Source organism: Kwoniella shivajii, chromosome 7, assembly GCF_035658355.1.
Source record: "Kwoniella shivajii chromosome 7, complete sequence".
NCBI classification, from domain to species: Eukaryota; Fungi; Basidiomycota; class Tremellomycetes; order Tremellales; family Cryptococcaceae; genus Kwoniella; species Kwoniella shivajii.
The window spans coordinates 686,661-697,990 of NC_085914.1; the positions used below are offsets into that span (position 1 = coordinate 686,661).

General features: G+C 41.9%; 4 protein-coding genes across 4 annotated transcripts; 2 read left to right on the forward strand and 2 right to left on the reverse strand.

Moving 5' to 3' along the window:
- Positions 1–459: 459 nt before the first annotated feature.
- Positions 460–1,727, reverse strand: IL334_005376 (uncharacterized protein; the record flags this gene model as incomplete). The annotated part of the gene is made up of 6 exons (XM_062937089.1): positions 460–647; positions 708–797; positions 864–959; positions 1,022–1,273; positions 1,349–1,496; positions 1,584–1,727. The coding sequence occupies 6 exons, from the start codon at positions 1,725–1,727 to the stop codon at positions 460–462; spliced, it is 918 nt and encodes a 305-aa protein (XP_062793140.1).
- A 931-nt stretch (positions 1,728–2,658) lies between these two features.
- On the forward strand, positions 2,659–5,307 carry IL334_005377 (uncharacterized protein; the record flags this gene model as incomplete). Its single annotated transcript, XM_062937090.1, has 8 exons — positions 2,659–3,475; positions 3,539–3,556; positions 3,625–3,698; positions 3,753–4,082; positions 4,141–4,290; positions 4,352–4,450; positions 4,508–5,149; positions 5,248–5,307. 8 exons carry the CDS (start codon positions 2,659–2,661, stop codon positions 5,305–5,307), a joined length of 2,190 nt encoding a protein of 729 aa, XP_062793141.1.
- An 840-nt stretch (positions 5,308–6,147) lies between these two features.
- On the reverse strand, positions 6,148–7,802 carry IL334_005378 (serine/threonine-protein phosphatase PP2A catalytic subunit; the record flags this gene model as incomplete). Its single annotated transcript, XM_062937091.1, has 7 exons — positions 6,148–6,156; positions 6,219–6,282; positions 6,380–6,551; positions 6,620–6,818; positions 6,905–7,204; positions 7,302–7,385; positions 7,710–7,802. 7 exons carry the CDS (start codon positions 7,800–7,802, stop codon positions 6,148–6,150), a joined length of 921 nt encoding a protein of 306 aa, XP_062793142.1.
- Positions 7,803–8,497: 695 nt separating this feature from the next.
- Positions 8,498–10,993, forward strand: IL334_005379 (uncharacterized protein; the record flags this gene model as incomplete). Its single annotated transcript, XM_062937092.1, has 10 exons — positions 8,498–8,704; positions 8,759–8,839; positions 8,904–8,935; positions 9,004–9,112; positions 9,296–9,495; positions 9,610–9,845; positions 9,918–10,099; positions 10,219–10,493; positions 10,598–10,642; positions 10,738–10,993. 10 exons carry the CDS (start codon positions 8,498–8,500, stop codon positions 10,991–10,993), a joined length of 1,623 nt encoding a protein of 540 aa, XP_062793143.1.
- Between the last annotated feature and the right edge of the window lie 337 nt (positions 10,994–11,330).

Here is an 11,330-nt window from a genome sequence, read left to right on the forward strand (position 1 = left end):
AGTTGGACGGATGTGTCAAAATGTAATTATATTGTACAATAACACCATATTATTGCTAGGCCTTGCTAGGCAGTACACGAGATCCTCTTTATGCCAAAAACCAAATGACATTTCTCCATATAGCACACCATGTATGCATTTTATCTGGAATATCGATGTTCAGTATCGAGTCAGAGTCACAGACTTGTCTCGTTGGCGAGATGACTGTAACATACAACGTGTTGCATAGATTTACACATAACTTGAGAAAATGAAAAACCCTAAAACAGTCCATTTTCCCTCGAAAGAGTCAAAAGGATATATCCATATACAGAAATCCATTATTTTATTGGATATCCCCATATCGTATCCAGTAGTAATTAATCAATGTAAGCTTCGATAACCAAGCAAAAAAAAACCAACATCTATTCCTGAATCCTGCGTTGTATAACCCGGGTTCTCATTCTAAGACATGGATTGTTACTTGACCAAGCTCAAACTTTCCATTGCACTCGCATCAACTATACCTTCCCTTGCGGCTGGAGTAGTAGCTGATATAACTCTATTTCCGACTGCTGGCGTTCGTAGACCTAGACCTGGACCAGAGAGATCATCGAATTTCGTTGATGGCGCAGGATTAGGTATCAATGCTCTGAACGCTTTTCGAACTATACCCAACCAACGTAACATTAGCCGCAAACTCGCATTCTTATAGCGAGTCAACATACCTCGTTTGATGAATATGTAAAATTCTCTATCGTGATTTAGCTGACGTACCAAATCAGGTAAAGTAGGTAAAGGTGGATCGCAATTTGGTACTACAAAAACGCATATAAGCTCATATTTTTGGAGATTGAACGGTGGTACTGGATAAACGAATTTACCTGAGTAATCCTGTTTTGAAACATCGATCAAGATGGAGAATTCCTTTGATGGATCTGATGCGTCGAGAAGAGTGAAACGCATGAGTAAGAGGTCCTCTATGAACCACATGAATATATCAGCAAAGTCGATATTATTTGATATATAGCTTTTTACGCACCTCTTATACCATCAACTTTCCATCCTATACTTTCTTCCAATTCTCTTAATTCTACATCATCTCTCTGTCTCATGTCATCTAACATTTTACTCTGTCTTTCTTTTTCACTTCGATCAGATTTGACTTCCTTCCTCAATGAACTCAATTCCGACTCTAGATTTGATGATTGATCTTTGACTTTTTGGAGGGACGATTGGAGGTGTGTAAGCGATGAAGTCAGATCTGATAATGTATGTCGTTCCGATTCCAGCGCTAAAAAAAGAAAGATTGGTCAAATAATGATTTGCATATACTGCACTAATGTGGGAACAGATATAATCAACTCACTAGATAACATGTCACCTTCTCTTTCTCTTTCAAGTTGTATTCTTCTTTCCATCTCTTCTGTTTCAGCTTTCAGTTCTCTCATAGTAACGACATGATCAGTCGCTCTAGCAGCTATTTCCGTTCTTGCAGCTAGCGTGTATGAGTCAACCTAGACAGAAAGTCATCAGACCGTTCCCATCATTTTGGACATTCGCACCTCATACAAGACAGCAGGCGAAGAGAGAATCGGACTTACGGCAGTCAAGAAAGCCTCTACATGTCTTTGGAATGGTTCCCATTGCAAGTCTATAGAAGGAGAAACACTGTTCGATGAACTTTCGTCCAAAATCGCTTGTAATGATATCGGTCTCGGTGGAGCCAGGTATGCTGTAGGTGGCATCTTTGTGTTTACCCTTGAGGTCTTGATACTTGATCCTTGATCCTTGATCCTTGATCCTTGATACGTATTAAGATATCGATGAGCAGTATTCAAAGTTAAAAATGAAATCATGAGTATCTATTGCTGATTGTAATTTTCATGTTTATCTGTTTTCGCGTGTTTGGTTCTCGTCAACTGTTTGTAAAGTACGACGCGCGTGGTTTTCAGATATCAATATAATAAAAGTGAGTTTATTGGTATTTATCCCGGTATAACTTCAAATGTCCCCTGCGAGGTTGTTCTATGTAAATGTATCCCCAGGATTGGCAGTCTCAGCAACGAGGACCTCTGTGATACCTACTCGTAGCGACTTACTATAGCTTGAGCGTCGAAAGGACTCAGAGGAATGGCATGCATGTACAATTTATCGATCGGATATTCCACATGAAATCTTCATTGTGGGGTGCGATACAAGGTATCACAAAAACCGCCTCCTTCTCTTCGTCAGACTTTCTATCTTTCCGAGGTTCAGCTAGTCTCTCTTCTCCATGTATCTCATTTTCGCTTCACCTATGCATCAGAGCATCATGCTCTGAGCAATGATGGATCTACTCTTATGCATACAAATGTGCAAAGTGAGTGACAAAGCTCTGCGATGAAACTCAAAAAGAATGGAGGGATCAGATAAAGAGTTGTTTATGTAAACAAAAGTCAGTCGCGTTACGTTGAATGATCTATTCTACCCCGTTCAACTCTAATTCATGGCATAAAAAAAAACACGACGAGGTGATGATAACAACAATCGTAGAATCTATCATCGCCCCTTGTATCCAGTAGTGTGTACAATCTCATACTTGCTATTGATCCTCTTACAAAGTGGATAGAACTGTTGGACTTCAACAGACCTTATCATTTGAATCTTGATTTAATCAGTAGATTGTTATATCAAAAGATGTTTTCACGCGTTTTGAAATCAACAAACCAACAACAAGCCCCTCCTTCACCTTCATCCAACACCATCACCAATAATACCACCACACCTTCTACACCTAATTCCAAATCAACTTCCAGATCCTCTCATATCAAATCACAATCTACCACAGCAGCTCAATCGTCACCTTCCAAAATTCCAGTCGCCTCCAATCCATCTTCAAGATCAACGTTCGTTGCCAGTGGTAGCAAGGAGAACGTTCCTGCTCCAACTTCAAATGGTAATAATGGTCAAAATCCACCTCCAGAGAAAGAAAGATCAAATTACCTCTCTTTCCTCTTCTCTCAATCTCAACAAGGTGCACCCACTACTCCTGTTAAAGTGAACAAAACTGCTCCTGCTCCTATTGCTCCCCATCCAGGTCAAGCATATCACACCACTCACGGAAACGGTATCGGTCAAGCGGTCCAAGCGAATTCGACTAGAGATGCCCAGTCTCATGGACATGATCATAGACAATATATCCCTGAGTCAGATGACATTCATATGCAAACAATGAAAAACACGATCAATCCTGCTATGTTGAAACAACTTGCTTCAGCCCCAACCGCACCAATCGCTCAACATCAACATCAAATTGCACAACCTCACAGAGGTGTTCAGGGACAAGCACCTACCAATCCTTACGCGATTCAAAGGGGTGCATATAACGAAGATGTTTACATGAAGACTCAAAGACCTGAAACGAAGCATGAAAAAGAACGAGGTCTTCAACTATGGGAAAGGGAGTTGGTCGAATCAGCTGAAATGAAAAGGAAAGCTACTGTAGCTCAAATCTGTCAGTGTGATTAAGACTTACCATTCGGGAAGATATTGACTGACGCGCTATTCGTTCTCGTAGACTTTTTGGATTACTATTGTGAGCCAATCGAGTCTTGATAAATGGTCCTTATGTGCTAGGCCAAGCTGATGCAGGTCTATCTCCAGTCGATTTGCTCGGATACATCGCTAACAGGAAGAAGCGTCTTGAGAACTTTAAAGTCGATACCACTCAACGAGGTGTAAGTCTACCATCCATAAGGGTAGAAGTCTAGCTGATGATGGAGCGTCAATAGGTATCTGGACCTGAATTGCAAAAAGAAGTCTCATCTTACAACGGTCGAGAGAGAGTCTTATTACGAAAGAGAAGGACAAAGCTTAGAGTTGATCAATTCCGAATCATCGCTCAAGTTGGTCAAGGTGGATACGGTTCGGTCTACCTTGCTAGAAAAGCGGACACGAACGAAGTTTGCGCTCTGAAGAAGATGCGAAAAGGTACTTTGGCTAAAATGGATGAAGTCAAGCATGTCCTGGTAGAAAGAGATATCTTGACTGCTGTGAAGACTCCTTGGTTGGTCAGATTGTTATATGCCTTCCAAGACACAGAGCATGTCTATCTAGCAATGGTGAGTTGATGTCTTTCCCCACTACCTATAGGACGCTGATTAGATTGAATGAACGTAGGAATATGTACCAGGTGGTGATTTCCGAACTTTATTGAACAACTCTGGTGTGCTCAAAGAAGAACACGCAAGATTCTACGCAGCAGAGATGTTCATGGGTGTGAACGAACTACATAAGTTAGGTTATATCCATCGAGACTTGAAACCTGAGGTGCGTAGTATCGATCATGGCCAATTTTTCGAAACGCCAACTGACAATCGTATATACAAAGAACTTCTTAGTAGACGGTACAGGTCATGTCAAACTCACCGATTTCGGTCTTGCTACTGGTTCCTTGAACCCCGCGAAAATCGATCAGATGAAGCAAAAGGTGAGCCGTTCGTCTCTGTAAACTCCTGGAAAAATAAGCTTACTATCTGATCGGTAGCTCGACCAAGTCAAAGATGAGGAACTTGTCTTCCGATCTACTCTTGAACGAAGGACAATTTACAGAAGTATCCGAATGGCGGAACCTCGATATGCCGACTCTGTAGTCGGTTCTCCTGATTATATGCCACCTGAGGTTCTCCGGGGAAAGACATACACTTATTCTGCCGATTACTGGTCTCTTGGTTGTATCTTGTTTGAATTCTTATGTGGATTCCCACCCTTTTCCGGATCCACCCCAGAAGAAACCTGGGCGAACCTCAAAAACTGGACAAGAGTCTTGAGAAGACCAGTATATGATCGACCTGAAGATTTGATATTTAACCTTACGGATGTAGCTTGGGACGCAGTCACAAGATTAATCGCCAATCCAAAAGATCGAATTACGACTCTTGATGAAGTTCAATCGTTACCATTCTTCTCTTCATTACCATTCAAATCCCTGAGACAAATAGACGCTCCATTTGTTCCTGTGTTAGATGGCGAGACGGATGTAGGATACTTTGATTCTTTCTCAAGTCCTGAAGATATGGCTAAATACGCCGAAGTCTTCAAGAAACAAAGAGATGTGGAAGCTGTTGAAGAAAAGGGTATCGGCAATAGAAATAACTGGGTCGGTTTCACTTTTGGTAGAAACGCTAATGTGAGTTTTGTGCACATAATCGAATCACCTCTAATATCTCTTGTGTCGTCGTGTATCTATCTCATTACTGACGCAATTGATTTGAATATCTGTCATAGATCGCTCCTGCTCCTCGAGGAATCAAGCCTGAAGGAGAAGCTCTACAAACTATTTTCTAGTATCGGTACAGAGTCGACCCATCCTACCTCTCATCTCCCCCATATTTCTTTCCTCTCGATTCATTGTACACGAATAACTTGATTCACATAAATGATACCCCAATCTCTCCATTCTGTTTTTTCCCCGAGTTTACTTGAAAAGGATTGGACAATATGATTTTGTATATAGAATGGATATGTGATCCGTTTGATTCTGATCTGATCTGAACGGTACGAGTATATTTCAAATGACAGGACTGCAGAGAATGCTAGCAAATCAATTTGTGGGACTCGGTTTATCTGTCATTCAGCAAAGTATATCAATCAATATATATCAGCCTATTTCCTTGCTTGCCTGCAATCTGCTCTTCCTTCGATCACGCCCCTCGCGAAAAACAATTAAAATCACGAAGTTGCATCTACTTTGACAGTCATTCTATAGCAACCTAACTCTTATTTTGACTTGTCATGAATAAAACCCAACTCAACCAAACCAAACCGAACAGAAATTCCCCCTCCCCTTCTGTTGTTTGAAGTAAAACCTCAGAGTATACACTTCAACCCTTTATTCTTTCATAAATGTCTAACAAGCTTTGTGAGATTGAGGGGGAAAAAGAAGAAATGACATGTCTTTATTGTATAATTGTGATTGTAACTGTAATTGTGATTGCTTTGGAATGTAATTGATTCTGCGGTAAAGGGGTATATATAATAAAATAAAAATAAAAACTAATTGGATCAATCACTTTCTTCCTTCTCTTCTTCTTTGCGTCTCTTCTTGTATTCGATAAGTTGTTTGTATACAGCATTTGAAAGAACACGTGATCACTCAAATCTTGATAATTTACACTATTGACGGTTTTAAAGGAACTGTCGAGATGGTGGGTAAGTAAATCAGTACATTCAAGTATAGCCAGCAAATCTCAACTTACATAGTCTGGGGGTCTTCTAGAAACGAGAGGTTCTCCTGCTCTGGGTGCTGGATCGAATTGAAGGCTACACGAATAGGTCGTTAGCTTTTTGGTAAAAGTCTCCCAGGAGAAACACTTGTGATCGTGGCGCGTAAAGGCTAAATATTGAATTCCAAACTCACAATGTGTATTTCAATGCGTCGTCTACTTCTAATATAGCAGCTTGATTTCCACATCTATAACAGTAGTTTGGTGCTGAGAATATAGTAACGACATTTCGTTCTTGAGACCAAGAGAAACCTTCCATGACCAGTTGGTGTGCTCTTGCTACCAATGTCAAACCGTTGTTATGGTCTGTGAAGAATAAACTTTGTCAGTAAACCCCACGACATTCTTCAAAATGAACTTGTTCAATCACTCACTGAAGGCTTCGGAAATATCTTGACCGAAAGTATAACCTGCACCTCGAGGACTTATACCCCAACCACATCGATCATCAGGGTCTGACCAAAGCAGATCACACATTGGACCTTCGTGAGGTACTTCCTGAATTCTGTCAATCGATCGAATATGATCAAGTGTATCGATAGAGGGGGATAGACCACCGTGGAGACAGAAGATCTGCAGGAGAGGGAATCATCAGTCGAATTCATCCAACAAACTCGTAAAAGTAAGATAGCACTGAAAGCACTGAAACGGTTACTCACTTGATTATCGATCAAAGCGGTTAATGGTAAATAATCGAATAAATCGGTAAAAAATTTCCAAACATTTGCATTTCCATATTTCCTTAGACATTCATCGTAAAATCCATAAACTTGAGTGATCTGTCTTGATTCATGATTTCCACGAAGAATAGTTACTCTATCTCTATAACGAAGTTTCAAAGCGACCAGTAGAGTGACTGTTTCAACTGAATAATAACCACGGTCGACATAATCACCCATGAAAAGATAATTTGTGTCAGGGGAGTTACCACCGATCCTGAATAATTCAGAGAGATCGTGCTGTAAATCATCGAGATTATCAGCAAAGTAGACGATGGTTCACCTTCACCGAGATGGAGGCTGAGACGGACAAAAATTCCATAGAAGACAAACTCACGAATTGACCATGGATATCACCACAAACTGTTACAGGACACCGTACAGGTTGAACATTTGATTCCTCCATCAACACTTCTCTAGCCTGGATGGATTGATAGTCAGCACTGCGGTACAACATGGCTATGTGCCCACTTCCGCAACACTGCAAACATCCCAAAGGCAGGAAGAACAAGAACGGTCAAGGGAGGATAAAGGATCTTGAACGGCAGCTCAAAAGCGAGCCACTCGAAATGAGGACCGATGACCGTGAAGCAGACATCGCTCCCTACAGCCATGCTTTACCAAATCCCAGCAGGCTTGCTCCTCTACCTTCTGTACGCTTCCCCTCATCGCCAAGCCCAGACCAGTTCCACGTTCCCAAGATCTCCACGACACGAACACGAATTCCAATGTTCTTATCACTCACCTTATCACATAGCTTCTTCACCTCAGGTTCACTTAAAGGCTTGCATTGCATCAACTGAGCGATCCAAGCATCGACGTCATCGTTTGATGACATGTTGTATAATCTCCTCTTGAGCTGGATTCGAGGTGAGAAACGCTAAAAGAGGTGGTGTTGTTGTAGTTGGGAAGGAAGAGAAGATGAATTGTGTTTTTCTCCTTGATGATCTATGCCAGTCGTATGATAACGTCTACTTCCCGTTGGGGTGATCTGCACTTCTGTCTTGTATGTATATTCCTACAATGTAATGATCGGTTATTGCTGTTCTATTGAGAATATGTAACGGGATGAAGTATAGATGTATCTGTTCCAAGTCAGTTTGCCTTTCTCCACCAAAAGACAAGCGTCACTCATTCACTCATATAACAAATCTCCTGCACGCGCCTCACCATACATACGAGCTGAGTGTGGCACCAGCCGATAACACCGGTATATTCCCGACATGTGGCAATCGATGAGTCCCGAGGTTGTGGAGTCTCCGCGATCGTTCATCATATATCTCCTCGATACCCGGTCTAAAGTCATTTTGAGGTGTTTCACTCGTTCATGAAGGTATACAAAGGAATCCTTCCAGTCGTTTCAAAGGATTTGTTGCGGAGCACACACGCAAGCCCTTGGCGCATGGTGTGGGAGTATCCGTTACTGATATTCTAGCAACGTGATGGTGATCATCACGCAAAAAAGCGGTAGTCGGGAGCTTGTAGACAAAGAAAGCTTTCCTTTTTCTTGCTTTCAGAACTAATCTGTGAATAATGTGCACTGGTGTAATCTCTTTCACCGATATGACTGAGAAGATCATCGAACAACATGATCAGGAAGCAGCCCCAGATCGCTTACCAGTGCTTCCAAGCAAGCCCTCAAGCGACCAGTCAGGAGAAATCGTTATCCCTGAACTAGCCATATCTCAATGGAGAAGGATCGTTCTAGCAGGCTTGATGATGTTTACAACTTTTATCGCTGTTCGTGCAAGATCTTACAAAATGAAATGTGCTTGTCCACTGACTGTCCTTTAGTCGGCGACTATAGCGGGCTCACTGCTGATTATTCCTGCGATGTCCGCTGATTTAGGCATAAAAGATCTTCAAGCTCAATGGGTAAGTAGCTGAATGAAGCATAGTGATATTTCATATGAAGTGGCTTATAAAGTTAAGATCGTAGATCAGCTCAGCATATTCTCTGGCGAATGGTTGGTGAGTGAGATTCTCCTGATACCCACCACTCAATACTTACCATCAGTGGCAATACTTGTCGTTCTTAGCGGGCTACTGTTCTTCGGTCGAGTAGCAGACTTGTACGGAGGGGAATATCTCTTTCTTCTCGGAATGGGCTTGTACACCTTGTTCAGTGTAATATCAGGTTTTGTCAGAGTGAGTGACTTCGCATCAGGTCTTCTGGGTTTATCTTTTTCTGTGACTTTATTCTTCCCTTCTTTATCGCACTTTCGTAATGTCGACGTGTCACGCAAATTCTGTATTCCGCTGATACTCATTGAATGATCGGGACAATAATCACATCTGTCTTTTTGTGATAGCTGATATTTACTTCTTTAGCAAAGCACGGCTCTGTGCGTCGTCCGAGCTCTCGCGGGCCTTTCTTTATCTATAGCTTTACCAGCAGCTTTCGGTATAATAGGAAGGACATTTCGGAGTGAACCTTCACGTACAATCGCTTTCGCATCACTCGCACTTGGAGTTCCAATCGGGGCAGGTCCAGGGCAGGTTATAGCAGGCTGTATGGCAGGCGTTAGTCCGTAAGTCGATCGTATCGACGACTCCTTTATCTCTCACATAGCAATTTGAAAATCTTTTCGAAAGGTTATGAAACGTTCAAAGGTAAAGGGCTAATCTTTTCATGGATGAAATAGGAAGTCGTGGCAATACAATTTCTTTATATTGGCTGGATTAGCGATAATTCCTTGTCTACCTGGAATCTTCATCATCCCCTCTGAACCCAGAAAGCAGAAACAGATCTCAACGACGAATAATCGGGTGAATAAAAAGTTCGATTGGCTTGGAGCAGGATTGATTACTTCTGCTTTGGATTTAATCGGTTTTGGATTGACTCAAGGTGGTCTGATTGACAAGGGATGGAAAGAGCCTTGTGAGTTGATAAATTAGCTTTTGACCCGATTACTGTTTTGCAGCTTAAATAGATTGTCAATTGGAAATTTAGATATTGGGATCTGCGTAGGACTGGCCGTTTTACTCTTCGCCGGATTTATTTACTGGGAGAAACGAACCATCAAGAGTTCATCAAACATCGCTCCTTTGGTAAACCTTTCGATGTTCATACGATATGATCATAAAGTCACTGCTGTGCTCTGTGTGGCGTTTACAGGTTACTTGTCAGTCGCAGTGAGTATTTTCGCATTTTATCCAGAAGTGCTGTGGAACAATACATTGGAGTATAGGATCACCTTGATCGGTGTCTGCTCCGATTGGCTGTCCAAATAGTAATTTTATGCTTTCGATAGGGATGGATGTATTTAACAACGATATATTTTCAAACGCTCTTACAAGAGACACCCTTAACGAACGCTCTACACGTTCTTCCAGCTCCTATCGTAGGAGCTCTCGCTTGTTTCTTGGTGACTCTATTGGCGCCCAGAGTACCTGCTCCATACTTACTGGCTATGGGAGGCTGCTGTACAGCTATAGCTCATATACTATTCGCTGTTGCTCCGCTTCACAGGACATGGTGGATCAATGGTTTTTTGAGCAACTTGTTCAATCCTTTCGGAGCGGATTTGTGAGTACTTTACAGAACATCTCATCCCATTATCCGTTGTTCATATTTTGAATTATCAGTCCGCCAAGCATTGGCTGATCTCTATTGTATACGAACTCATGTAGTACGGTCGGAATAGGATCCATACTGATATCCAATCTGGTGAATGAGTAAGTGGCCTCATCCCTTTGGCCTGATTCCCCTGGCTTGGCGTCGAAGCGTATTCTTCAATCTGCTAATATATTGGGTCTTGGCTATACTGCAGAGACGAACAATCCATCAGTGGAGCGTTATTCCAAACGGCTCTTCAACTCGCTTCGACGTTGGGAGTATGTCTGTGCAGTCTCACTCAGAAGATCGTCATGGATAAAACTGGATCATTAGAGAAGGGATTAAGGGTCGGGTTTTGGTTAATGGCTGCATTCAGTTTCTTTTCTGCTTTGATCGCTTTGATCGCTTTGAGAAAAGTCGGATTGGCTAGAGATATCAGAAAGGTGACAGAAGGCAGTACTGCTTCTTGAGGAGATGTCTAAAATAAAGGAATAGTGGAGATACAATACCGTAGACGATGTGTACTCTTATTGGCGGCGACTGTGCTCACTGCACTTTTGGCGAGTCCTGTTTATCAATGATGTCTCAGTTGCAAACAGTAGGAACGATGCATGAGACAGTGCTTCATACAACAAATCCATTTGTGCAGAGAACCTAAGGTGATCAAATTCGATCGGAGAATGGGTCGGATTGTCACATGAGATTTGCAGTTTGATTAAAATGACGAAGAGGCTCAATCGTTTCAGCAAAGACCATTGCCCATACCAGTCGCTCGCTCGAGGAAGACGGTGTAGTAGACTGAATCGA